The sequence below is a fragment of the Primulina tabacum genome, chromosome 12 (assembly GCF_025594145.1).
Source record: "Primulina tabacum isolate GXHZ01 chromosome 12, ASM2559414v2, whole genome shotgun sequence".
NCBI lineage: Eukaryota > Viridiplantae > Streptophyta > Magnoliopsida > Lamiales > Gesneriaceae > Primulina > Primulina tabacum.
In genome coordinates this window covers 36,387,085-36,411,976 of record NC_134561.1, presented here as the reverse complement: position 1 = coordinate 36,411,976, position 24,892 = coordinate 36,387,085, and the positions used below count along the sequence as shown (strand labels likewise).

At 32.8% G+C, this 24,892-nt stretch overlaps 5 protein-coding genes and 1 long non-coding RNA gene across 7 annotated transcripts; 5 read left to right on the top strand and 1 right to left on the bottom strand.

The window, feature by feature from the left end:
- The first annotated feature begins 5,528 nt into the window (after positions 1–5,528).
- Positions 5,529–7,611, top strand: LOC142521367 (mitochondrial import inner membrane translocase subunit Tim9). Its single transcript, XM_075624572.1, has 2 exons — positions 5,529–5,772; positions 7,204–7,611. Exons 1-2 carry the CDS (start codon positions 5,678–5,680, stop codon positions 7,388–7,390), a joined length of 282 nt encoding a protein of 93 aa, XP_075480687.1. The 5' UTR covers positions 5,529–5,677; the 3' UTR covers positions 7,391–7,611.
- A 4,457-nt stretch (positions 7,612–12,068) lies between these two features.
- LOC142520409 (uncharacterized) lies at positions 12,069–13,035 on the top strand. Its single transcript, XM_075623393.1, has 2 exons — positions 12,069–12,292; positions 12,411–13,035. The coding sequence occupies exons 1-2, from the start codon at positions 12,069–12,071 to the stop codon at positions 13,033–13,035; spliced, it is 849 nt and encodes a 282-aa protein (XP_075479508.1).
- Positions 13,036–13,254: 219 nt separating this feature from the next.
- On the top strand, positions 13,255–13,689 carry LOC142520407 (uncharacterized). Its single transcript, XM_075623392.1, has one exon. It carries the CDS (start codon positions 13,255–13,257, stop codon positions 13,687–13,689), a length of 435 nt encoding a protein of 144 aa, XP_075479507.1.
- Positions 13,690–14,193: 504 nt separating this feature from the next.
- On the top strand, positions 14,194–16,043 carry LOC142521304 (uncharacterized). The gene is made up of 2 exons (XR_012814124.1): positions 14,194–14,481; positions 15,807–16,043. It is a non-coding gene; the product is annotated as an uncharacterized LOC142521304 (long non-coding RNA).
- A 1,187-nt stretch (positions 16,044–17,230) lies between these two features.
- Positions 17,231–21,178, top strand: LOC142521159 (glycerophosphodiester phosphodiesterase GDPD6-like). 2 transcript variants are annotated; one of them, XM_075624384.1, is made up of 8 exons: positions 17,231–17,573; positions 18,486–18,664; positions 19,042–19,225; positions 19,398–19,472; positions 19,578–19,687; positions 19,811–20,029; positions 20,475–20,630; positions 20,822–21,178. In XM_075624384.1, exons 1-8 carry the CDS (start codon positions 17,570–17,572, stop codon positions 21,056–21,058), a joined length of 1,164 nt encoding a protein of 387 aa, XP_075480499.1. In that variant the 5' UTR covers positions 17,231–17,569; the 3' UTR covers positions 21,059–21,178. The 2 variants fall into 2 exon arrangements, with proteins under 2 accessions (XP_075480499.1, XP_075480498.1); XM_075624383.1 differs by having other exon boundaries at positions 17,233–17,582; positions 20,822–21,176.
- Positions 21,179–21,671: 493 nt separating this feature from the next.
- On the bottom strand, positions 21,672–24,635 carry LOC142520478 (exocyst complex component EXO70E2-like). Its single transcript, XM_075623459.1, has 2 exons — positions 24,490–24,635; positions 21,672–24,277 (listed from the first exon to the last, which is right to left on the bottom strand). The coding sequence occupies exon 2, from the start codon at positions 23,773–23,775 to the stop codon at positions 21,922–21,924; it is 1,854 nt and encodes a 617-aa protein (XP_075479574.1). The 5' UTR covers positions 23,776–24,277; positions 24,490–24,635; the 3' UTR covers positions 21,672–21,921.
- Positions 24,636–24,892: the final 257 nt, after the last annotated feature.

Genomic DNA, 24,892 nt, shown 5'->3' with positions numbered 1-24,892 from the left:
AACCCTACCGATATTCACAATAACAAGTAATGCTCTTAGTATAATAAGTAATACTTTTCGTGGATGACCCAAATAAGAGATCTATCTCACAAAATACAATCCCTGAGATCGTCTCACACAAATTTTTGTCAAAAAATAAAAGAAAATAAACATTATTAACCTTAATAAAAAAATAAAGACACAAAAAACTATTCACTAGTCAAACAATGTAATACAAAATAAACATTATAAGCCTTAATGCATACAAGAAATACACATACTAAAATCCATGGAAAAATCATAATTTTGGTTATGTAATCGGTTAATTCACGGTCTTAGTCTAATAACTTTCATTTTTTTAATGTTAGTCACGTCAACAATGTCGGTGACACAATATTATCTTCCAGAGTCACGTCAGCATTCTGATGAAAAGAACTAAAATTGAAAAAAAAAACACAAATTAGCATATTAAGACTTTAAATTAGACCGATAACTGAACTGAAAATGGAAAAACACGCAAATAGAGTTGTCAAAACAGTTTGGTCCACAATATCTCAACCAACCATTTCCGTCATTTGAGAGGTTGAGATATTGTCAACCCAACCCATCTATTGAAAGGACAAGGCAAACCGCCTATTTTTAGTTATATTTGGCGGATTGGAACAGATTGTCTCACAACCCACCAAGACCCACAATTTTGTGGATGGGCCGGTCTGACATTTGGGCGAGCTAAGAAATTTCCAACCAAACCCATCTATTTGATGGGGCGGGACGACCAACCCGACGAACCTAGCATATCTTGACAACTCTACACGCAAGTTACATGACTGAATTCTTTTTCCCCTAAATTAAGATTAATTAAGAGTTATAAAATAAATTTTTTAAAAAATCCATATTAAATTATATATAATAATTGTGGTGAATGCTTTTGGAGGTTCGATGGTTAGCTGGATGAGATAATAGTAGTATCTAGTTCATATATAGACGATGGACCATTTTTAGGTTCTTTAAAGCTTCTGCACTTAGTACTCAGACAGGACCACACATAAATTTTGCACTGAGATTGCATCAACCAACTTGTATATATCCAATTTTTTCCCAAAAAAAAAAATATTTATACTTTAATGTATTATTATTTTAAATTTTGGTGGGTTGGGGCGTCGACATGTAGCACGTACCCGTCTCTTTAAATTTAAAAAAAAAAATTTGAGTTAATTAAGTTTATTTTGACAATATTTCTCGTTATGTTAGGTTATAAACGTCTCAAGAGGTGTTGCGTCTTAAAAAATTTTGCCTTGTGAGTGAGGGTTTATAATAGGGGTGGGTACGGTACGGTATACCGTACCGAAAATATCGGTATGGAATTTTTCCATACCGATATCGATACCGAAAATTCGGTATACCGAATTTTCGGTATGGAAAAATTTCATACCGGTACCGTACCGACACCGAAAATTTTGTCGGTATACCGACATTTTTTCGGTATACCGGACTTAAATTTTAAAAAAATAATAATAAAAAATTATTTTCGGTATTTCGGTAAATACCGAAAAAAAAAATATTTCATACCGATACCGATACCGAAAATTTCGGTACGGTATATGTTCGGTATACCGATTTTTTCGGTAAGTTCGGTATTTTTTCGGTACGGTTTTTCGGTATTTCGGTATTTATTCTCACCCCTAGTTTATAAGCTACTTTACGTCATAAGTTTTAATATTCGATGTGTAACAAGATCGGGGATTAATGGAAAAAGAGTTGTTGTTCCTCGATTGAAAGTATGTCGCCGTACGTATTGCAAATTTGTTTAAATACACAATTACGTACATATGATTAATGGACGCCACATCCATCCCACTTTCTCGAAATATATTATAAGTAATCCTGTGGTTTTCAAAGTGCACACCAAAAGATAGCGACTGGATTTCATCGTCATCAAATATATATACACACACACATTTCATTTCATAAAATTTTATATATGCTTAAATTAAATAGTCAATTATATTTTTTAAAAACCGTTTCACTATTTTTTTTGTATATACGCGTGTGCACACACATAAAATCCTTTATTGGATAAATTCACTGTCCAAACATACCCTTCACATGGTCGGGTAAATAAGCTGATCAAATTACAGATACGAGAAAACTCACCAGGTTATAACCCTAATCGGGCTAATACTTATAAACCGACCCGGTTAAGAACCGAGATTAATCAATCATATCTCAAATGGAAAATTTTCATGGCCATGCGACTCAAATTTCCACCATATTATTTCACTCCCTGATTTCATTAAAAAAAGAATATGTCGTTTGTAAAGGTCTCATATATCAATATCCGAGAGACGAGTCAATCTGGTCCATACATACAATGAAAAGTAATATTTTTAACATAAAATAGATTTTCATGTCTGGTCGAATAAAAGATCCGTTATGAAATCTTTCTGTAAAATGGTCTCACATTGTGAAAAAAATATTTTCAAAGACTTAAAAGAATTTTCTTTCAAAAACTTTGTTTTGTAACAAAAAGTAAAAGGACAAAACCATATTTATTTCCCATAGTGTATAAAAGGAAGATTAGATTAAACAAAATAAATTTTTAGTCGAACTCAAATATTAATAAAGCATATTAATTCCCAACAACATGCATGCAAGTTGAGCAAAGAAATGGGAATATTATATTAATTAATTATTAAAAATGCGTAAATTTAGTAATATATCACCTCAAATTTATTTTTATTTTTTTTTGTTGTCAATCACTCCTCACCAGTCATCGTGCCATCATTTATTTGGATGATGATGTAACTCATTTTGGCTATTTTTTGTATACATCGGGTAAACTCCGGTACTAACGTTATAGCAAGCAAACCATGCTAATCAGGTAAATCGCATTAGACAAGTCATGTGCGACAAACTGTTCGAAAAAAACGTAGATAAGAGAAATCGAATCCATGATCATTGAACAAACACTTACTTACTTCACTAACTCAGATATTATCCCATTATGTGCTCGTGCCATCATCTTTACCATGTGTTTAGATGGGTGAGAGAATACCATGCATTTTTGGGACTTCCTTGTTTATATATATATATATATATATATATAATTGATTAATATTTTAATCTGATTTTGACATTTTTTTCCCAAAAATATTTCATATTTTCTAATATATTAGAATAATCATTTAATATTTTGAAAAAGTAATTAGTCCAAGCTAAGGCGATAAGATATATATGACAAGACAATTTCGCAACGACGACAAATAATGAAATAATAAGCACACCTAAAACAGTAAGTATATTTATATTTTTTGACATAAAAATAATATTTTCATGAATCGGATTGGATAAGAGATATGTCTAACAAAATTGAGTGATGTGACGGTCTCACATGAGTTTTTGTGTAATATGAGTCATGAAAAAATTCAATTTAAAGCGATTATTTCGATTATATTATATAAATGTTATTAACTCTCAACTGAGAAAATTACAATGTTAGTTCAATATATTTGCTTTTTTTCGTTTTTGATAATAAATATTGTCAAATTTCAGTTCTAGTCACATATATTATAATTTTTGATAACTCTAATAATTTTTCACCAGGATTAATACAAAATCGGCGCCACAACGCAAAAAATTATTCAGATCACAAAAAAATTTAATAAAATTCAATAAAAAAATTTCGTATTGAAAATTTAGAATTGGGAGAAAGATTTAAAACCCTAGGATGGGAAGAAAAAATTATTGTTTGATAAGTCATTTTCTTTGCAGACGGTTATTTCTTGCATACCTCTGGCGAGGTGGCCAAAAGTGCAATTAATGGCCAATGACAAAAATATGCTACCAATAATTCAAACATTGTCAGAACAAATAAATTAAAATTTAAGTAAAATATTGGCAGACCATATAAATTAAAAAATATATAAATTTGAGTCAAATTATTCAAACATTTGTGGAACATATAAATAAATAAATTATAAATGAAAATACAAGGAAAATATTACAAGTTCTATTATCTGCTCTATCCGTCACAAATATATAATTTGAGTAGGTTTTTTGTGAGATGGCCTCATGAATCTTTATATGTGAGACGGGTCAATCCTACCGATATTCACAATAAAAAGTAATACTATTATCATAAAAAGTAATATTTTTTTTATGGATGACACAAATAAGAGATATGTATCACAAAATACGACCCATGAGACCGCCTCACACAAGTTTTTGTCATATAATTTTGTATGCACCGACAAATTTCATATTTTATCCATATATAATGCATTCAAAAAGTCGTTGTACGTTTTGTAAGATTTATTTAATAAAAATATATTAATAAAATATAAATTATTATTAAATATAAAAAAAATAAATTATATATCTGAGACAATCGAAAAATAAATAAATAAACATTTGTTATTAATTGGACCCAATTCTTATCGGGATAAATTTTATTTAAAAATTTTAACAGGCCCCGGTAGAGATTTGGCCCAAAAATTGGGTAAATTAATCTCACTTTCACCCTTGCATTTCGAATAATTTCATTCTCACCCTTGCACTTTTATACATCGCAATTTCATCTCTCAGAAACAAAAACCAACCAATTAATCACAGTTACATTAATTAATATCCTCTATTTAATTAAAATATTAAATATTGAAAAAACCAGAAAATTATCATATTCGTTAATTTAGTTTCATGCTACATCAAAAAATATATTGTATATAATATATACCATTTTAATATATTATTTTATTTTATAATGAATATTTTTTTATGCGTGTAATATTTTAAAATAATTAGCGATTAATTTTTTTTATGATAAAAATAAAATAATTTATTTTCTTTTGTTTAGCGGAATAAATGATTGTTATAATTAATTCTCAAGTTTAAAATATTGGTGTTAGAAACGTGACATCAGAGAAAGTAAACTAGTTTGCTCAAAAATAATGAAGCTTAAGAAAATTTATTTCGATTTTTTAAATATATATATATATATATATATATATAGTATATTTATACTTTTTGTATATTTGATATATTTCATCACATTTTATATACGGGTGTCATCTAAACGGTGAACGTGTCGTACCAAAAGTGCATATACAAGTGTGTAGGGGATGATAATGGATCGTGGCGGGAGCAGATTTGCCATCTCCATCCCTGAATTTCATTCTCATCCTGATCCTCGTTTTTCGTATTCGGGGAACTGCTGGGTCAAATTCTCATCTCCGTCCTCCATCTTTATTTCAAAAATATTAATTGGACATGACGAAGACGGGTTCGAAAACTTTTTCAAATCAAAACTTATTATTATCTATTATTATTAGTGAAAATATTAATATAATATTATTATTAATATTATTTTCGGAACGAGTTCGACAACGTGGATAATAACCTAATATCCGTCTTGAAATATTTCGAAGATTTTTAAAGTCCTCAAACCCGATCCCAAATCCGGAAAAATCGAAGAAACTAAAGTCGTCATTCAGTGTGAATTAATTGTTCTCCAAGTCTTGAGTTATTTTGAGCCGCCCGATGTTACAAATCGTGTCCGTTCATTCTATCCCTAAAACATGGTGAAGTAAACTGCCTTGATCTTCCTCCCGAGTCCCAAGTTAGGGTTTTAGAGAACATCGATCCCTGCACAACAGAGTTATACTTCGTGCATCGCAGTTTGCACTCTCCCGAAGTCACCGAAATGGACAAGAGCATGCTTGGAGATTTGGACGCTCTTCCGGAGGAAGATAAGCTCCGAATGACGGCCATGATCGACCAGCTCCAAATCCGCGACAGGTATGCACCAGCTAACCTAATTTGTCCGAGGCAGAATTTTGGGGTTTTTGTTGTAAGTTTCGGATTTTCTCCTGTTCTGATGATGAATTGAAGATAGCTACAGCTTTATTTTGTGAGGATGTGTCTAAAATTATTTGCTATTTCCGTTCGAAGTTTTTTATTTTTATCTAAGATGCAAATTTGTTGTACTCTTTGCCTTAGGCTTACTGTCAACATTTAATTTTCCTTCTTATTGAATGTGATTATTCTTCTGGGAGTGTGAGATAATGTGTCATAATACTATGAGGATAATCAATAATATTGTCATCTTAATAATGAAGGAGTTACGATAAATGGATAATAAATTGAAAGATATAATCATTTTTAACTCCAATTGTTGTAATTCTTGAGCTAAACTCTAGGTTTAGATTAAACGAGGATGTGTAATCGTGTCCCTCGCGCTAAACGGTGCGCTGATGTTTAATTTTGTGTTCCTCCCTTTGATCTCTATCAAATTAATACTCCATCTCTTATATTTAAGATAGATGATTGAACTAAGAATGTTTGTGTACATACTTGTTGGCTGTTGCTTATTTAAAATTGTCGAAATCTTTCTGTAGTAATTTGGCATTATTTTCTATATCTGAGTTTTGCTTAACCTTTCTTTCGAGCTTCACTAGAGTAATTTTGTGTGGCTGGGGTTTCATGGTCCAGAGGTATGTTACTGTCCCCCTGTCTATCTCTTTCTGTAAGTATGGCTATGCGCGGATGTGCCTTAACTCCCAATTGCATGGCGGGCTTCCTAAAACTATACTTTTTACTCAACTTGCATTCTTTTGTGGATATAATCACCAATGTATTTTCTGTCTTTTGGTGTTTGAGTGACTTTAAAGCTTGTATGCTCAGTGCTCTGTTGTTCAAAAAAAAAAAAAAAGAAAGCTTGTATGCTTCTTGCTTGAAGTGTCATAATTCTTGCTAGTACTTATCTTGTAATAATTCTATGGGGAACTTGATATCCTAAGTGTTTTGTATTATGTGCATAACTAATACTTGAAAGTGTGTCTGTTTGTTTTCTCCTCTATGTATTGTGTTCCTATATGTACTTGTCTTGTCTGTTAGCAGTACTATTTCATTATGAATTTTCCTGAATTAGATTGTTTTTTCTTTTGTTTTCTCTCTCTGGAATAGCATCCAACACGGAGTCTTGTTTTTTTGTTTAGATTTTTTACACATTGGTACAGTTCAGAAACTGAGTTTCGTTTTTTTCATATGTAGACCAAAGTGTCCCATCATGGATTCTTGTTTTATGAGAAGTATTGTATATTTTCTGTGTTTATGGACCGAATTATTGCATCCGACCCAAGAATTTGAATGGTTGGTTTACATAAAAAAACACAATATATATTTGAAATGGGGGTGAAAAATTAATATTTTCATGTGTTTATTCTGCAGTTTAAGGATGTATAACGCATTGGTGGAGAGATGTTTCACCGACTGTGTTGACACTTTTCGTCGCAAAACTCTTGACAAGCAAGAGGAAACTTGTGTTCGCAGATGTGCCGAGAAGTTCCTGAAACACTCTATGCGTGTTGGCATGAGATTTGCAGAGCTAAACCAGGGTGCTGCTACACAAGATTAGGATGCCTTTTCCATGTGTGTGGTCTTTTTCCGAGAATATTGGTTTTATGTTTACTTCAAACCTCCCGGGATACAACTTATTTAGTAAGCAAAGATTGTTTTGAATTCAAGGTTTCCGATTATCTTTTCGTGGTGCAAGAAAGCAGTATTTTTGCTGAAGAATTGTTATTTACGACTAGATTTAATATCCAAGTAATAATATGGAACTCCGTTTTCTGAGTTTCTCTCTCTCTGTTTTTTTTTTTTTTTTGAAAATTATAAGCAGTTATAATGTTTAGGTGCACGCACTAATTTAAACAGTTTGTTTTTGTACTTTTAAGCAAAAAAATCTAAAGTCACAATTAAATTTTGAGTGGTATTCTATTAATTTTCATTTAAAAAGCTTCTTTGTCGATGAGAAATTGAAGCTTCATTGATTGAAAATGAATTGTTCTAGTATATTTATTCTGTACCAAGTAACACGTACGTCGTACATGGTGAATAAACGTCGAATGACATAATGTATAAGGAGTAAGTGGACATAAAACACTTATATTGAGTAAAATCGTGAATTTCTATTGAAAATTATAATATAAAAAATATTATCAAATCTTTTCTCGTTTAATATTCAATTTTTGAGTCATCTTTATATGCTGTTTTGTTTAAGTTTTCTATCTTTTTATTGAAATCAACAATTTTTTCATCATCTTGAATTTGTATGATTTTCTCCTTTGAAACATGATAGATCTTGTTTCTTTTTCTATGGCTTTGTCATTTCTTTTGTGCTTGTTGTCTTCTTATCTTCATATTGTATTTGTTTTGCTCTTTCTTTTGCACCCTCTGCGTTCGTTCTTGTGGTTGAGACAGACTTGTCTAACTTGAAAAGAAATTTGTAATATTCTTTGCTTCGTTGATCAAGTATGATTACATGTTTCACATTACCATTTTCTGCAATATAAAATTTGTAGTTATTTGGCAATATATATTAGATTATTATAATGTTATTCAAATAAATGTTTTAATTCACCTTAGTATGCACACCAATATATTTTTTGATGGAGCAAACAATAAATGTCTCAACGACCTTTTCGAACAACGACACCCTAGCTATTTCATTTTCATCTTGGATCACCATTGTTATCTGGTATCTGAAAAATTAATTGTAAGAAAGTATACACATTAATTAAATGTTTTTAAGCATGTAAAGTTAATTATAGTTGAAATACCTTGAGATGATATCGATATTCAGCTTCACACAATATGTGCAATCAAACTCTTGGTAGTTTTGGTAATATATTTGAAACAATTACAACATGTCTCGTACCATGGGGTTGATTTATTTTCAGTCTCCTTAATGCTTGTTTTGATGTAATAATACTTGTTCTAAAGTGTAATGTTACAAGAGTGAACAAATTTAATTCTGATTATATTATCTCATGTCATCTCAAAGTTATAAAGAAATATACAATATAGTTATCTTTAATGATATATGTTTTGGTTTAAAACATAATTACCTTTTCTAAATATTTCTTTTCAGCCATCAACTGTCGTATGAAGATTTGTTTTGATTCTTTTATCATTTTTTTTAATCCAAAGTTCATTTATTTCTCTTCAACATGTAAAAGTTCATAGTGGATAGAATAAATAAGTCAATCAAAAGTTATAACATAACTCTAAAAAGTAATACAAAAAGACATAGAATAGAAATACATAAAAGATGTCACAAATTTCACATTCAAATAAGACAACTTAGCAACGCTATTTGAGAAAATAAATTGAAAACAAAGAATACGAAAGATTATTCAATTAGGAGATATAACAAAACGACAAAGAAGAGTTATATCAAACGTGATTGATGACATTCAAAGTCACGAGTAATATAGATAATTGTATATCAAAGTTGTTACACTTGAATGATTCTAGAATTCAATTTGGAAAGACAATATACATACATACACACACGTGTTATATTTGTATCACGAGTTTATATTTTCAGTCTCATGATATGATGGAATAAATGGATTGACCTTGATGTAGACTTCAATTGTACTCCTTATTATTAGTTTAAAAAAAAAATTTGGACATTTACTGTCAAATTAGATGATTCATGTGAATTTGAAAATACTACCTTGGTACATATTAATTTTTAAATTGCAAAAAGCAATCACCGGATTTTGGTCTGGAATATGTTGAAGTAGTTACCCTTCGGTCAACGATATATCATCCCATAAATAGATTTTCATGATCTCCAACCTATTTAAGATATCCACGTATGAAGTATATAGTTTCAAAATGAGATGTATATATAATTATTTTCATAAACTTACAAAGTATTGAACAAACTACTTCTCTCCAATGAACAACGATGCCTTATTTTTTTGAAAATTGTTTAATGATCGAACCTTCTTGATGATGCCAATGATATATGTGCATAATAACATTTTTTGACTAAAAAAATATATGTAAATACCACAATAAATAAAGTGAAAACATATTTTAGTAATTAGTGTCATTTGGATTACTTGTTAGATGATCAAATTCTAGAAGCAGAAAATTAAGTCTGTCTGAATTTGGTGCTTCTTGCAACTCGGTGACTAAATTTTCTTTTTTCATTATCAACTCAATATTCGAGTTTACATTTGGATTACTAGAATTTATTTGCTACACGATTGGATTGTATATAAGATAACTTTTGTTATACTTTAAAAGTTGCTCAAATTGTTGAATAACATTGATAAAATCAAGTTATGCACCATAGTTCCCTACAATATCATATTCATATTGTTAGTAATTTTCAGATGGCACCATTTGATTTGGGGACTGTGATTTTTCTCTCCAGTTCTACAAATTTTTTTCTTCATATTTTTAATTATTTTTGAAGATTATCATATAATTGTCTTGCAATTTTGGTGTTTGTAAATTTGAATTCTGATCCGACTCGACTCATAGAAAAATATTATTTAAAATTTGTGAGATCATATCACATTAGACCTACTCTCACGGGCGTAGAAAAATGTGGGCAAAGCTGGGCACAAGCCCAGCAGATATTTTTTATATTTTAGGCCTAGGTATACATGTTTAAGCATAATTCACAAAAAACAAAAAAAAATGGATTGAATTTTAAAGTCCAATTAATGTTTAAAACCCAATTTAAATGGGTAGTTAAACGTGTAGATTCAAATGGTTATTAGGTGTATATTGTAAACCATTATTGGGGAAAAAAACCAGTCGTTCAGTTGAAAAACGAGAAAGCTTCGGAAAAAATTGAAGAAACAAAATTTCTTCTAGATTTTTATTTCAATTTTATTTATATCAATGATATATATTATGATTTGTAAATATTATGTTAATATAATGATTGCTTCTTCAACTTTTGCAGCAAGTGGGTTTTTCTCTATCGGCACGACTCGATTTTGATGTGTCTTTGAAAGACCTCTTAAATGCAAGTTTTTTGTATGAAGAGTTTTGCTCAGTTGATATTTAAATAGAATATATATTAGAACTTGCTCTTGTTTTAATTAGTTTTAAATTACATAATTTAAATTTTTTATATGTATCAATGAAGCGAGCTTAATTTCTTATGTTGGTGACTGTTCAAATCTTTAGACATGTGTCAGTCCAAGATTAATTGAGAGTGAGAGACCTTTCTGTAGGCTCTATCAAATGGGAAACCTACTGTTTAGGATTTTAGGATTTCTAATATTTAAGGTTGAAAATGTGTAAACACTGAAATTAGTATCTTTTTTTTTTTGTTCAAATGAAGAAAAATTTGTGAAGTTATATTAACAATCTACGTGATTTAAGTTGTTTTCTTATATTTGAATTATGCTGAAATTTAAGATTAAACTTTTATGATTAAAAAAAATACATAATTTACAATTTAAATCGAATTATAACTTATAAATTTCATTTTGATTATAATTTACATGTGAAATATTGCGATGAAGAATCAAAAAATCTTTGATTTCTTCAAAAAGAAAAATGACGAATGAGCGTCAACAAGTGATTTAAATGGGCCAAATAACGCATCTCCTTTTATTTCAGAACCAGCGTCAACAAAAAAACCAAGACTTGAAAATGAGACTCTTAATGAACCACTTCCGAGTATCACTTTGCAATGTGTTTCTGATCCAGGAATTCGCATCCCAATATTGCAGTATCCCATTGAACTAAAAAATGGGTAAAAAGAGCATATATTGATAAAGGGCCGATTCAGCCTATATATGATTATCCTTTTGCTGAATGTGAAGGTCAAAATCGTAGATTTCAATCTTCTCGGTTTCAGAAATATCCATGACTTGAATTTTCTATTGAGAAGCAAAGTGCATTTTGTTTCCCTTGTTATGTCTTTGACACTAATTCAGCACAATTTGACACATTCACTGTCAAGGGATTTAAACATTGGAAAAGAGTTAATTGTAAAAATTGTCCATTCAAGAGACATGAAGGATATGAGAATTCAAGACATAACTTTGCTATGAGAAAATGGGGGAGACTTGAAAAATCTTGATCGACATATTGATAGAAGATTAGAAATACAATATTTTGAGCAAATTGAGCGAAACCGTTTGCTCTTAAAGGTGTCCATAGAAAGTGTGAAGTTTCTTGCTATGCAAGGTTGTGCTTTTAGGGGTCATGATGAATCAGTTGACTCTAAAAACCATGAAAATTATATAGAATTGATCAATTTGTTGGGAAGAATGAATCCAGAAATTGGTAGTATTCTAGAAAAAGCAACTAAAAATGCAAAGTACACATCAGCAGAAATTCAAAGAGAGATTTTGAAAATTATTGCTGGTATTGTGAGAGATAAAATTCGTGAAGAAATTGGAGAAACCAAATTTTGTATCCTAGTTGATGAAGCAATTGATGAGTCAAATAAAGAACAAATGGCTATCATTTTAAGATATGTTGATCGGGATGGGTTCATTAAAGAACGATTTTTTGAAGTTGTCCACGTTGAAAATACAAGTGCATTAACTTTAAAAAAAATAGATATGCAATGTATTCAACTAGTACAATTTGTTGATTGAAAATCTAAGGAAGCAAGGCTATGATGGCACAAATAACATGCTTGGGGAATGGAATGGATTCCAAGCATTATTTCTTAAAGATTCTCCACATGCTTATTATATTCATTGTTTTGCTCATAAACTACAACTTGCTTTAGTTGCAGTTTCTAAAGAGGTGCATGATGTGTGGCGTTTATTTTCAACATTAACTTCAGCTATTAATTTTGTTGGTTCATTTGCTAAACGTCATTTTCAATTGAAATCTATCCGAAAAGATGAAATTAATGATTTGATAGAATCGGGAGAAATTGACACTGGTACTGGAGCTAATCAAGATTGTTCTTTGATACGAGCTGGAGCTACTCGTTGGAGTTCACATTTCAACTCTGTTAGGAGATTCATTGGTTTGTTTGGTTCAGTGAGTATACTTCTTCAAGATCTTGTTGACAAAGGTCTCAATAGTAACATTCGAGGAGAGGCTAAAGGTTTGTGCTTGGATATAAAATCATTTGACTTTGTATTTGTGTTGTTTTTTATGCATGAAGTTTTGGGAATATCAGAAAAGTTGTGTCAGACATTACAGAAGAATGACATAGATATTTTGAATGCTATGAATTTGGTTTCTACGACTAGAATAAATCTTCAGCAGATCTGAGATGGTAGATGGGAAGAATTTCTTTGGAGTGTGATTAAGTTTTGTGAAAGTAATGATATTGAGGTACCAGACTTTGATGATTGCTACACGCGAGGTACAAAACGTTCTTGTCAGCTGAAAAATAATAAAACAGTCCATGATCACTATCATTTTGAAATATTCAACGCAGTAATAGATTTTCAGTTGATGGAATTGAACGAGAGATTTTCATAGAGCACAATGGAACTTCTTACTCTTAGTAATGCTTTGAGTCCCGTTGGTGGATTCAGATCATTTTCTCTATGTGACATTTATTCTCTTGTTGATAAGTTCTACTACCATGATTTCAGTCAAGAAGAAATAGAAGATTTGATGAGAGAATTAGATCATTATAAGTTTGATGTACCGCGTCATCCGCAGTTTCAAAATCTTGATTCTTTGCATCATTTGTGCCAAACATTGGCCAGAACAACGAAGTCGATTATCTATCATTTGATTGATAGCTTGGTTCGATTGGTTTTGACTCTTCCAGTTTCTACAACAACTACAGAACGAGCTTTTTCAGGGATGAAACTCGTTAAGACGCCACTTCATTATAAAATGGAAAATGACATTTTGGCCAATACCATGGTTGTTTATATAGAGAGGGATATTGCTCTGGGTATTTATACATAATTTATGGTTCGGTCGACCCTACCCCTGCGGGCACTGCCTGCAGGGGTCGATCCAACGGCTCGAATTTTTTCGAGCCAATTATTATTTTTTTTTTACAGGGAGGTGGGCCCGGATCACTCATATGGAGTGATCCGGGCCGTTCATTGCCCGTGCAGGCATTGCCTGCACGGGTAGGTTGAAACAAACCATAATTTATCATAAACAAGTTTGATACATTGAAAAATCGCAAAATTCGACTTAAATAAGAATTCAGTATGTTCCTTTAACTTCTTTTTTATTTCTATTATATGAAGTTCAAATTAATATTTAAAAATAATCTGTCCACCGGAAAAAATATTTTTGACTACGCCACTGCTTACTCTTAAACTTAAACTTAAAATTAATTCTCGATTCCGATTCCGATTTCGATTTTGTTTTCGGCCTTTCATTTATAAGAACATAATGGAAATCGAGCCACAAGTTTTTGGAGTCGAAAAAAAAGAGGATCTAGGTTTAGGGTTCGAAGTGTGTTCAATTTAATTAACCGATTTATTATTTATTTCAATCTTCATAAAAAAATTCAATAATTATGTATAGGCCCCTCTATTCCTGGTTTCTCTCCCTAAAACCCCGATCCAAAACCCTAACATCTACACGCCCTGAAAAAACGCAGACTCGAGTTATCTCCGCCGTGGGTAGCAGAAAAGCGAGGAAGAAGGCGTTCCGATGGCGGATGGAGTGTTATCGGTGGAGAATATCAAAGCTTTTTGGCACTCTCAAGTCCATGACCCTGAAAAATGGGAGCTCAACATGGTATTTTTGAATCACCTTATTCTATTGCTTCTCTAATCTCTTTCGGTGTTTAAATTTTTCTTTATTTTTGGAGATAAAATTGGTATTAACGTGAATTTATTTGCCGATAGGTTGAGTTTTATTTGTGATCACTGGGATGAGGAACTTTTTCCTTGTATGTTTTGCAGCTGAGCTTTTTACATCTGATAGTTGGTTTTATGGAATAAAAGTAATTATTGTTTAGCATTTTTTGAGATTCGATGAGTCGTTCTGGTTGTTTGAATTGACAGGGAAAACATTTTTCAGTTTTTTTCGAAACCAGTGGAGTGTATATTGATTGCTTGTTTTTACTCCTACAAAATCATGAAATCAATTAGATCTCTGGGAATATGGATGGTGGAAGTAGATATGAATGGATTTCCGCGCTCACTGCTGCTTAGACATTTTTCATCCCCTTTTAGTGCAGGGTTTGCTATCTTTCCAATAGGTTATTTTTGGATGTTGGACTGGGAAAACTTTTTTGTTTTTTCGATTTTGAAAGAAATGTGAAGATATCCTATTGTAAGGACTAATTTTTGCTAGAAGAACAGGGTATAGCGACCCAAATACAGAAAAGGAACATATCAAAGAAATCTAAAACATGCAAATTTGTGGATAAGCTATTTCAATGAGATCGCAGAGAAGAATATTCTCTAGACTAGAAGGAAATGCATCGAAAAAAGAGAATTTATTGACAACTATTAATGGCAAAATTTGCGAGGCAATCCACAGCTTGATTCCCCGCGCAATAAATATGAACAATCTCTACACAATAATCCTGAGTTAGCAAAGCCTTGACATCTTCCAATAATCTTGGAAAGAAAATTCCATGAAAATTAGTTTTCACCATTTTCACCTGTCTCAAGGAATTTGTGATGGTAATATAATGATATAATCCATCGTAAAGGTGGGGAATAATGTTGAATACCAAATGGATTGGTACAAGGAATGGCAAATTTTACGATGTTTTTCGCTCTCTCAATTCGGATTGCAATTTAATATACCAACTTTACAACCTGTTCCGTTATCTTTTTGTGCAAAGGATTTGCAGTTTGTTGGATAACCTTATTTTTGTTGTTTCATTGGTTCGTTGGAAGATTTAGTGTTTAAGAAATTCGTAGAGATCATTGTCTTTGCATACGGCCGACCACTTTCTTAGATCCAAAAATTTCAACACCAGTCTTATTTTTGTGAGTATTTTTTTTTTATTGTTGGTCGAAATTTACGACTCTAAATCGCTCTGCTATATGCTTTCTGTTGCCTTCTTTTTATTTAACTCATTATCCCATTCTTTTCTCTCATTTCAGAAGTTATTCCGTGCATTTGGGCTCTTTGCTGGCTCCATTGTCTTGATGCGCCAGTATGGTTATATGATGGCCATATGAAAATGAACTGCATACCAAGTGCCTAGCTATTTCAGTGTGGTGGCTCGTTTTTTGGCTCTGCTTTCACTTTCCATTAATCATTTTCTAAATCAATGTTTTTTAGACCAGCTGTTTGTGAAACAAGTTTTACATCGATGAAATTTTAATTGCAACGAAGAACTTCGGATTTTCTTTTTTTGTATATGCACTTGAAATTTATTCTAAATTCCTTGTTTTACACCCTTTCCTCTTGGTCGTCGTACCGATGTGAGGGTGAAGAGTTAGTATAAGATATTCCCATCTTGTTTGTGGAGCTCAATTGCTGTTTCTTGAATGTTTTACTAGTTCACCATTGCCATGGAGAAAAAGAAACCATCATCTCAAACAGGACATGTCCTGGTATCTGAGTACCTTTTGGGAGTTATTTGGATCAACCAAAGAAGTAAGTTTTTTGAGATGCAGGTAATCTCTTCTTGATTGCCAACACCAATATTGGTCAAAAATCACCGGTCCCGTGCAATCAAAACGATCGCAAACACCTTAATCTTCGATTATTGTAAATGTAGGAAGCCTGTTTTTAATGAATCTTGAGGGTCTTTGCTCCTAATGAGAATCAAGATATTGTTAGAGCACTTGAGATTTTGATGACTGATTTCAAAGATTATCGTGAGATTAGAGCTCTCATGTGCTTTGGGTTCAACCTATCTAAAGATATTTTGTCAAATATACATTCAACAATTCATATTTATTCTTAAATATGATGTTCATAATTTTTTTTTTTTACGAGATCTAATAAATATCATTGGGTAATATTATGGCTAGCATCTCGTTAATCACTCGGGAAATGTTAGATTATGAATATTATTATTCCAAAAAGAATGAAGATGCTCTTAAAAAGTTGACCCAAATTTATCTAGACAATGTGTATCCAGACATGAAATTTTTAGTCATCTATTCTCATGATAATTAAATAAGTGATTGTTAAAATTTTATAATTACGAGTATATCGTGGAGTGAGTCGTCTCACAAATATTTATCTGTGATACAGGTCAATTTTATCGATATTCGCAATAAAAAATAATAATCTTAGTATAAAAAGTAATACTTACTATTCGTGAGACCGTCTCACACAAGTTTTTGTCGTATATCGTGATATGTAAATGTGTTTATCAATATTCTAAAAAATTAATAATTTATTTCCGTAATTTTGGTTAGATTGAAATTGATTGTGAAACGTAAGAGTTACAAGATTATAATTAATTTAACAAAAATAAAAACTAATTTTTTTTTTCATATAATATATACAAAATTAAAATTGATATTTTGTCGATTATTTAATAAGAACAAATGAATCTTTTTAAAGAAAAATGAGAACAAATGAATGGTGGATGATATTGAAGAGAGATGGATTACACATGCACCAAATTGTGCGCTTCTATGGCATCAGCAGTCAAACCAACACAAAATAGTCGAAGAATTAAAGGCCTGAATTCCTAAAATAATCAAGAACCTTTGAGACGGCCTTCTCTCTCGCATGCTTTCTCCTCCGATGGTTGGAATATTCGCACAGTTTATGTAGATCCGAGGCAAAGAATCCGCATTCGCGACGATATATAATGAAGAAACAAGGAACCATTTGGATCAAAATTTGTATTTAAAGAGCATTCAAAGAGGGAGGAGGAAAACGGGATCAGCACCAGAGCTTAATGGGTTCGTTCTGTGAGTATCAATTTTCTGCATTTCTTGAAATTTGCTCAATGTTTCTTGTGATCGTACAGAGAGATTATGACGATAATTTACTGATTTAGTTTGTTTAAAGATATAGCGTTTGCTTCTGTTTTTTAATTTCGGTAGAATGCATGATTAAATATCGAGTCTGCTTTGTTACGTATATTGCTGCTTTCTGGAATGTATCGAACTTTAGAAGTTTTGGCCAGCTGGGTTTTGTGGGATTTTTATGAAGTTTACTTCTGTGTCAGCAATGTCTGAACTGAGTTATGTTTGAACATTTTCTGTTTAAAAATTTGTTGGAAAATTAGATAGTATTTGATGATTCATACAATCGGAGCAACTTGAGCTACAGGGGCATCAAGCATTCGATCAAATCAATATGATTTTTGGTATTTTGTACTCAGATTTCGTTGATGACAGTCGGTTTGGATGTTAAAAGTCTTGAGCTTTGTAGTCGGTGACATGAATTTTTGCTTATGCTTGTTAAGTTTGAGTGGCAAACTTCAAGCTGGTGCATATTTGTTGTGTTTATGGAAGAAACAGCCTCAGAAGGACAACATAGTCTGAAAAGATTTTAAGTGCTCAAATTAGCTTATCTGATGGCTATTGTTGATGTGGTTTACTCTTACACAACGTTACATAGTAGGAATTTGCTAATCTCTTTATTTTAATTTAACTAAAATTCTGTGTTGTGTTGTTTAATTCTGTAAAATGCTTGTCTCTATCAGTTGGTAATTTTGTTTCATGTTCTAAGAATTATTATATTACAATTGTGTGCTTCAAGCTGATACTATGTAAAATTTTCCTTTCAATACTACAAAAAAAAGAAAAATTGGCACCACGTACCTATTTCCCAGTGCTCAGTTTTGTATGTCCTGCATCGCTTTGCAGGTCATGCCCCTTTCTTTTTTCTTCTATTGATTGTTGGGTGCTCGGCAAGAGCTCTTTACCCTCTTCCCAGCAGAAGAAATGACAGAAACAGACAGCCACTTCAAACATTTCGTCCATACAACATTGCACATCGTGGTTCGAATGGAGAAATTCCCGAAGAAACAGCTGCTGCTTACATGGTATATTTTCCTGTACCTTCCACATATATATATATATACATATATATATATGTATATATATATATATATGTGCTTATTATTGTTGTCCAACCTGTCTTACTGAAGTTCCTTCTCGTTGTCAGTAATTAATTAATTCAGTTACTTCCATGAAATTAACATCATGATCTCAAATGCATCATTCTCGATATCATGGCTCAGTAGTAGTTAATACCTTTTGAACTAGTACAGAGACTTGAATATGGTCAGTTCAAAGTTAATATTGTTCACTCACAACAGGCCAATCCTAATGCAAATTTTTTATCAATGTTGGATTGGTGAGCTATATTTTCTGCATGCTACTGTCATATTTGATATATATGTGATAAACTAACTTGCAGCGAGCTATTGAAGAAGGTGCTGATTTCATAGAGTCTGATATCCTGTCTTCGAAAGATGGTGTTCTTATATGCTTCCATGATGTAAACCTTGATGATATAACTGATATAGCTATGCACAAGGAATTCTATGATAGAAAGAGGACTTATGAGGTTCAAGGGGACAATATTACAGGCTATTTCACAGGTCAGAACACAATCAGAACTGGAAATATTTTTCTTTCACATTTCATGCATCTGATCGAGGTGAACTTTAAGATGTGATCTATGTTTGCCATAATTCATCTGTGTCACAGTACAATATTTTTTGCTTATTTTTTGTAGTTCAAAATTTTTATATATGCTGTTATGATGTCCAGTTGATTTCACCATAGAAGAGTTAAAATCGTTGCGAGTGAAGCAGAGATATCATTTTCGGGATCAGCAGTATAATGGTTAGTCCTGAAGATGTAGTACAATTATATGAAAATAAATATGAAACACATTATGTCCGAAACAGAAATCCGAACACCTGCAATTTGTTTCATATCACTTTGCAGGTAAATTTCCTATAATCACTTTTGAAGAGTTTATTTCAATCGCTCTTGATGCACCACGAGTTGTTGGAATATATCCAGAGATAAAAAATCCTGTATTTATCAATCAACATGTAAGTTCCTTCTTTTCTTCTTACTACAACCTATCTTATTTCGAGAAACAGATTTGAATGATAAACTGGCGACTTATTTGTCTTAAAAAACTCGTCCGGTGTTTACAATACTTGTTTGGGCAGGTGAGATGGTCAGGTGGAAAGAAATTTGAGGATAAATTTGTCGAGACACTCGAGAAGTACGGATATAAGGGATCCTATTTGTCAAAGCAATGGTTGAAACAACCTGTTTTTATTCAGTCGTTTGCACCCACGTCTCTTACCTATATATCCAACCTGACTGACGTGCCCAAGATTTTTCTTATTGATGATACGACGATGCCTACTCAGGATACAAATCAGGTCTATAGTCTATACTTTTCACTTCATCCTTTTTTACATCTGGCCAGATATTAACATGTGCTTTTTGGGGTAGAATTTTGGCTATTATTTAAGCTGTGCACAAATTCTTTCCAAAAGCCAAAGCATGAAATACAAAGAGTTTTAATTTTAATGATCATTTGATCCCATTTTAGGCTATAAAGTTTCAGAAAAACTCCTTGAGCAAAATTTCTTTTTGATTGGCCATCTTGACTGTAATATGGCGGTATCCACTAGTTTTTCATGTTCACAGAGAATTACATGATGCTTACTACGTTGCCAGATTAGTTTTTGTATTCATTACTTCGTGAAATTGTCTTCACTCACGTGACAAAATCCTTTCTTGCATCAACTCAAGATTCTTGTTATCTGTATATATTCTTAATCTAATGCTAGAAATGTGACACGAATGCTAATGTTGTGACAGTCATTTTGGGAGATCACTTCAGATAAATATCTCGACTTTATCAAAGAATATGTTGTGGGAATCGGACCTTGGAAGGATACCCTTGTTACAGCATCAGATAATTATCTGCAAACGCCCACCGATCTTGTAGCCAGGGCACAAACTCATAATCTTCAGGTACAAACTCGTTTTTGCCAGTAATAATCAATCCAAGCATAACAAATACCGGGTATTCTTTATGGACATCTCTAGACTCAAAGATTGTGTCATTTGTGCGAAACATTTCATATTAGTTTATGTTACTTTACTTACAATCTCAACGAATATGTCAAGAATCAGAAGCATCTTAAAATGGTGTTTTGATTCAGGTGCACCCTTACACATTCCGGAACGAGAACCAGTTTCTGCACTTCAACTTCAGTGAAGACCCATATAACGAATACAAGTATTGGATGCACACGATTGGTGTTGATGGACTCTTTACAGATTTCACAGGCAGTCTCCATCAGTATCAGGAATGGGCTTCCCCATTCCCGTCTGATGAGGAAGACGCTTATAAATTACTAGATAAGATTGTATCCATGATCACAAAGTTCAAACATTAGTAGTTCCATGCAGTGTTCTAAAAAGCCCGCTTAAGCGGGTTTAAGCTTAAAGCTCGAAAAAAATGCCCCGCGTCGAAGAAAAACGGAAAAAAGCAGTTAAACTGTATTTTGATTGAATTAAACGTAATTAAGGTGTTTAATTAAGTGTGTTTAAGCACAATTAATCGCATCTATTTATTTTTAAATTTTTTTATTTTGAAAGTATGCCTTTTATTTTAAAATAATAAATTAGGTTTATAATTTAAATGCTTATTTTTTAATTTTAATTATGATTAAACATGTCTGATAATGATTTGATAAATACGTGGTCTAGTTGCAAAATGCTAATGCCATATTGCAAAATTCAGTGATCATAAACTGGAAATTTGTTTGGAAAATGCGAGTCCCACCAAGAGTCAGGAATTTTACCTGGCGAATGCTTTCAGCTTGTTTACCAACATTAAAAGCTCTTAAAACCCTTAGAGTCGAAGTCTCCGAAACTTGCCCCCTCTGTCACAATGAATCTGATTTTCATGCCCACGGTCTAGCCAAGGCAATAGTTTCCTTGCCTTATCTTATAGGAAAGACCACCCCCTCCTTCAGTTATTTATGTTGTATTTCTTCCGGATATTGCTTAATATTAATCCCATGTTTTATTCAAACAAAGTTTACAACTAGTTGAAACTATCATTTCATGTACAATATGGAATAGAGTGTTCCATTCTCTTCAAACACTTTTTTTTTCAAGTTGAATAAAAATGTTAAATGCAAGATAAAGTGAATATTGTGCAAAAACAAAAGCTAACACTACACACAGTCACACACACAAAAAGCCCCTAACTGAGACTAGTCAAGGATAAAGGGTGATTTAGGACCATTCAAACTTACATCCTTCGCAAATGGTTCAACGACTTTGATGTACCCTCGAGAAGATCAAGAATGTAGGTTTCCAAATCTTGTTCTGTATACTTGATGTACTTGTCACCGATTGTATCGGAAATGTTACGTACAAAGGTACGATATGCAAGGACAACCGTCTTTGAGGCTGAGATCCTTAGCTCCTCGCGAAGCTCCAGATCTGGAACACACCATCCCGTTTGGTTTCTGTATAAATCCTCAAAAGCAGTGTTGAAAGCATGAATTCTTGCCTTTAGAGTCGCCTTTCCCGTTTTCCCATCACCACGTAGCGATGGAAGTACTGAACTCCAAGTGGTTCTTTCATAGCATGTTGCATATTTCCGATACTTACAAATGTGTTCTTTGATCCAATCATCCCCCAAGTAAGTTCTGACATTGGAGCTCCTAACTTTTTGAACCATGTAATGCATATTATTCATTAAAAATATTTGCTTCAAAGCAAGATCTTGATATGAGTTGGATTTCTTGTCTAAGTTGGCTTCTAGTATTGATGTAAATGACCGCAAGTGATCAGCCGCAGCATTATTATCTTCAAGAAGCAAATTGAGGCTATCACCGTAATCTACAAAGCAGATCATGTAGTTTGCAGTGTACTTAGTCAGAGGGTGAATACCACCATTTGCAGAAAGGGCAGCGGAGGAACAAGACGCGATGTAATTTCCAAAACCCATAGAGGTGGCCTTAGCCGAATCCCCTAGTCGAACCAAAAGCTCATGGAATTCAATGTTGATAATCAGGCCAGTTTCTTGAGGATATAAAGCGTTTACATCGGGGATAAGGGAGACTAAATCATCGTACATGTTAAGTAAGCAATAGAGCCATTCTGGTCTATGGGGTCCGAGTGCCACAGCTTGGCCAAAATCCAGGAGGCATAGAACAGAAGCCTTTGAAGCCTCGGCTAAGCAAATAGAACTAGTGCAACCATACGCTCCAAGAACTTGGTCGAAGAGGCGTTTTGCACTAGCAAGATAAACACCAATGAACGCCCTCATAGCACGGCGCCATTTCCGGATTCTGGAGTTCAAGCATTTCCACTCCATCGCAAGCACATCTGCAATCCTAAGCCGCTCGATGTTTAGAACTGCCAAATACTCGGCCATCGTCTCTCTCCAGAATTTCACAAAAGCCTGGCAGAATTCTTGATCATAACCTGAATCAAACATTGATTTCGCTATCGACTTTATTTGAGGTATCATGTCAGGATGGACCAGATCCATCAAATACTCTTCAGTCTCTGTGCCGCTGCTTTCCCTTCGAGATGCATTCTCCACAGAATTTTCGTCATTTGAAATGATCGATTCCTCGTACACAGAACCCTCCTCGCAAACAGGAGGTAGCACATAACCATGCCCAAAACACTGCTTGTTCTGATCAAGTATATGGACCAACTCTTCTTGGAGCCTAACCATAGCTATTTGCTGAATAGTTTGAGCTTGATCGAGAATTCCCTTCATTTTCCTACTTCTCTTCACCATCACACTTTCCAAGCTCTGAACCAAGATCCGAACCTCATCAATAGCTTTCAAATAATCTAAAACTATGGAGGGGCTGGAATCCCATATCCTCGAGTGGTTCAAATTCAAATTCATGATCATTTCCCGAGCTGAAGCAAGCCTATCCTCAATCTCTATATTATCTTCTACATCACCCTCATTGAGTCTAATCATTTTAGACAATTCAGCGCATAATCCAGCAATATTTCTTTTCATATCCTGGTTCAATATCTTGGTCGACTCAAGAGCCTTAACAGAATGATAAGCTACAAGAATCAAATGCTGTTGTCCATCAAGGACTCCATCCACTAGTTCAGAATCCTCCATTACCGATAATCAAAAATTACCCAAATAACCAAGACAGCAAATTGGCACAAGTATACTTCTCTGGATGGTACTAGGGAAACAAATTCAAAATCTCCTCCACCAAAAGGATAGTAAATCAAGGTAAAGCAAGGTTTTAAGGCATGGTAGTATTAGCCTTTAAACTCTGCTAGCCAGACCTATGAACTTTGAACGGGAGTATCATTGACTGACACAGAAGAAAATCTTTCCAATATCTTTCTTGCACCCACATCCCACTCGAATTTGAAGGCAAAAAAACTAAAGGAGAAAAAGGTGTTGACCGAAAGAGGAGACTGATCCACAGCCCCCCAATTTGGACTTCAACAAAGAACAATACCAGTAAATCCCAAATGAAATTTCCCACAAATTCCACAGAAAGATAAATCAGCACAGAGGATTCAAGAATCAGAACAGAATTTCAGGGGTTTTTCCTTCTTGATCACTTTCAGGGTCAAAACAGTTCACACTTGTCAGAAGACCGCAGCTTAAATTGCAAAGAAAGAACAAATTTAACCCAAACGGAGTAAAGAAGATTTACCACGTAAAGAACTATTATAATCAACAATCAAAAGCAAAATATAATCTTTTTCACTCACAAATTTGGAATTTGAGATGAATATGTAGCCTACTACGAAATAGTCAAGAACAAAGGGACAACAAAAAACAAAACAGAAATAGGTAGTGATAGCTTCAGACCTGAAGATTTTTACTTGATTCTTGGACTAGCGATGCACTAAAAGAAAACTTTTTTATTTTGATGTAATCTGGGAATTCGAGAAAGACCAAGAACTGCCTCCAAGAAGTAGGAAGGAAGCTCACGCGTTTTTGCCAGGAAGCAGAGCGTTCTTTGAAAACAAAATAATATGTATGCATATTAAATTATATATATTATATTATAAATTTTGGCATTTTAAAATTGATGATACCAAACTACTTCATTTTCTTTTAATATAGACAAAAACTTGTATTAGACGATTTTACAAGTCGTATTTTATGAAACAGATATTTTATTTGGATCATCCACGAAAAAATATTACTTTTTATATTAAGAGTATTACTTTTTATTGTGAATATCGATAGAGTTGATCCGTCTCACATA

What these genes read in the sequence shown, in the direction of transcription:
- LOC142521367 (XM_075624572.1), top strand. Translation starts at nt 5,678, where the DNA reads ATGGACAAGAGCATGCTTGGAGATTTGGACGCTCTTCCGGAGGAAGAT. An exon ending in CAGCTCCAAATCCGCGACAG is followed by an intron (nt 5,773 to 7,203) that starts GTATGCACCAGC and finishes TTTATTCTGCAG; the next exon opens with TTTAAGGATGTATAACGCAT.
- LOC142520409 (XM_075623393.1), top strand. Translation starts at nt 12,069, where the DNA reads ATGAATCCAGAAATTGGTAGTATTCTAGAAAAAGCAACTAAAAATGCA. An exon ending in AGATATGTTGATCGGGATGG is followed by an intron (nt 12,293 to 12,410) that starts GTTCATTAAAGA and finishes TGAAAATCTAAG; the next exon opens with GAAGCAAGGCTATGATGGCA.
- LOC142520407 (XM_075623392.1), top strand. Translation starts at nt 13,255, where the DNA reads ATGGAACTTCTTACTCTTAGTAATGCTTTGAGTCCCGTTGGTGGATTC.
- LOC142521159 (XM_075624383.1), top strand. An exon ending in TATTACAGGCTATTTCACAG is followed by an intron (nt 19,226 to 19,397) that starts GTCAGAACACAA and finishes TATGATGTCCAG; the next exon opens with TTGATTTCACCATAGAAGAG. An exon ending in CTGTATTTATCAATCAACAT is followed by an intron (nt 19,688 to 19,810) that starts GTAAGTTCCTTC and finishes TTGTTTGGGCAG; the next exon opens with GTGAGATGGTCAGGTGGAAA.
- LOC142520478 (XM_075623459.1), bottom strand. Translation starts at nt 23,775, where the DNA reads ATGGAGGATTCTGAACTAGTGGATGGAGTCCTTGATGGACAACAGCAT.